Below are 2,657 nucleotides of genomic sequence, written 5' to 3'. Positions count from 1 at the left end.
CCCCTTCTAGTCTAGGGAATACATCTCTTCACATCTCTTGCTGTGTCATCTCTGGTTGCTTCGCTTCTCAGCACCAACCTTTGCATCAGTAAGCTTTGCCCTTGTTTGTTTTGGTGGCACAGCTCGTTGGCTGTGACATTAGATCAAGTCTCTTACCCATCCCCTCCGTGGAGTGTCTCAACCACTTGCGGACCGGATCTCTCTCCCCAGGAGTTTTTTGAAACGTTTATCATCCCCCCCCCACTATCCTTCCATCCGACTCGGACCTACCGGAGTTTACCCGTCGTCACTTCAAGAGACACGGTCACCTCGACGTCCAGTCCCAGATTGACCACGCCCTTGCTGACGATACATCAGATCGTCTTCGTCATCGCTGTCAGTATCGGCATACCCTGATCGTCCCTCGTCACAAGGCCCTCCTACCATCTGTGCCCCCCAGTCAGCCACTCGACAGACCGCTCGCTGCACGTCTCACCACACCCCCACCAGTTTTTGTCCCCTCAATCCCTACGGTCCCTCTTCAGTACCATATCACTGCACCATCTCTTCCCTCCTTCACACGTCGTGATCCCGTCGACCTCCTCGCTATCATCAGCTCAAAGGTCAACGCCGTCATCAAAAGACTGCAAGCCATCTTCGATCGCAAGGATCAGTTGCTTGACACCCCCCACGATCGTCGGCTCGCCCTTCAGCGCATCGGTGACAGACTCGAGTGGATACTCGACAACATCACGGAGAACGGCACCTCGTGGACTCGCAGTCAGCAACAGAACATCGATTGGTTCTGCAAGGAGTTTGGGAAGGTCAGGTTTAGTGGACTTGGACAAAACTTCAAGCGTGTTGTCAAAGCTCTAGTCGAGCTAGAATGTTTTGGGTACTTAGATTGGATCGTCGTTTAGTTTGTATCTCAGATATCTTTCACAATGGCTTCAGGCTCTCGCTACGCCCCTCTGGCAGAGGACGACTTTGAGTCGGAAGATCCAGGGCCACACACTCACCCGGCTCCATCACTGGCACACACCCGCCCGGCTTCACCCTCTGCCACGCTCCAAGCATACCCAGAAATTCAATGGATCTACGCTGGTGTTGAGTACGACTCGTTGGAAAACGCTATCCGCGCCTCGGCAAATAGTTTAGGCATCACCAACCCAGCTTACGTCGACTGGACTATCTCTGTGACAAGGGATATCACCCGGCGGGAAATAGTTAACGTTTACAACGTCCTCGGCAGCAAGATATATGAACATCGGAATGACTTCCTCAATGAGATCGACACCACCCACGCCACCTTCAAAGAGTTGGACACGTCTATGACAGGCCTTCACACCAAGGCTGACACTGCTGGGAACCTCGCTCTCAAAGCCGTTGAAGAGAACAAACAGCTGAGGGCGGAACTGGTCACTGTCCATGCGGATCTGGAAGTTCTCAACCGGAACAACACAGAGCTCGTCAAACGGTATAAGGAACTCGCGGCCAAGTTTACACAGTTGGAGCAAGGCCTATCAACCCGCACCACGCTTGGTACCAGTACCGCACCGGCCCCTGTCGTATCACAGGCCTCGCGTATCAAGGCATCAGAACCACCCAAGTACAAGGGCAACAAAGGCTCGGACATCACTCTCGAACAATGGTTGCAGAAGATGGGTCTTTGGTTCCGCGTTCAGAACATCACCACGGACGACGACAAGATTACCCTGGCCCTTATGTACTTGGAAGGCGGTGCGCACGATTACGTCGAAGACTACGTCGAGACAGCATCAAACGGCGGAACCCTTGGATCCTGGACCAACTTTGTCAACCGACTTAAGGCAGGCTACCGTCAACTGGCTCCGGAGAAGACCGCACAAACGTCCCTCGAGGAGTGGTGCTCAAAGGCCCACTCTACCGTCATTCAGTTTGCCGAAAACTTCCGCCGCTACGCATTGAAGTCCGGTTACGCCGACATGGAGCTCATCCGTCGCATCGACAACCAGGTTGGAAAGAACTCACAGATTCTGACAGTCATGACGGCAATGTGGCAGGTCAACCCAATGCTGATTCTGACGAAATGGGAACACTATCTGGACTGGGTACTGAAGCTGGAAATGGAAACTCGTGGAAATCAGGCCAAGTCGTCTTCGCAGCAGCAGCACACGACTAGTTGCTGTCGCGGCGACTAGGCGCGTAGACTCGGGTCGACGTTCGGCGACGACCCCGTAGGCGAGCGGCAAGGAGCCGAAAGGGAAAAGAGAGAGAGGGAGAGGGATAAACGCAACAAGAAACTCGACGGGGCAGAGCGGAGGCCGGCACGACGGCACAAGACCTACGAAGCTAGTCTTCACGCAGACAGCGACAGACTAGTCCCAATGACCAAGTTATACATTAGCACTCGAAGGGAAATACAATGCTATGGCCACTCACCTAGTCCCAATGACCAAGAGGTCGAGATGGGGACTAGGGAGCGCCTAAGGGGGTCCTTATATACTAGAGGGGCTGCTTAGCAACCAAGGACAAGGCGCGAGAATGAGGCAGTGAAGATGACAAAGAGAGAACAAAGGGCGAGAAAGAAAAGGCAAGGGCATGGCGATCACGGGAACGTAGCATGCGGTGGTGGGAACGTATCTGCAGTATCCAAAACTGGGATGGGCTAGGAAAGAAATGGTCCGAAGATGGAAGGT

At 53.7% G+C, this 2,657-nt stretch overlaps 2 protein-coding genes across 2 annotated transcripts; both read left to right on the top strand.

Moving 5' to 3' along the window:
• Positions 1-545: 545 nt before the first annotated feature.
• Positions 546-899, top strand: DICSQDRAFT_71799 (uncharacterized protein; the record flags this gene model as incomplete). The annotated part of the gene is made up of 1 exon (XM_007370887.1): positions 546-899. A coding segment is annotated over one exon (354 nt), but the record flags the coding sequence as incomplete, so codon positions are not given.
• A 669-nt stretch (positions 900-1,568) lies between these two features.
• DICSQDRAFT_34134 (uncharacterized protein) lies at positions 1,569-1,970 on the top strand (the record flags this gene model as incomplete). Its single annotated transcript, XM_007370886.1, has 1 exon — positions 1,569-1,970. A coding segment is annotated over one exon (402 nt), but the record flags the coding sequence as incomplete, so codon positions are not given.
• Positions 1,971-2,657: the final 687 nt, after the last annotated feature.

The sequence above is a fragment of the Dichomitus squalens genome (genome assembly GCF_000275845.1).
Source record: "Dichomitus squalens LYAD-421 SS1 unplaced genomic scaffold DICSQscaffold_80, whole genome shotgun sequence".
In the NCBI taxonomy this organism is placed as follows: Eukaryota; Fungi; Basidiomycota; class Agaricomycetes; order Polyporales; family Polyporaceae; genus Dichomitus; species Dichomitus squalens.
Note: the sequence above shows the minus strand (reverse complement) of the source record. Positions and strands in the feature narration are given on the sequence as shown.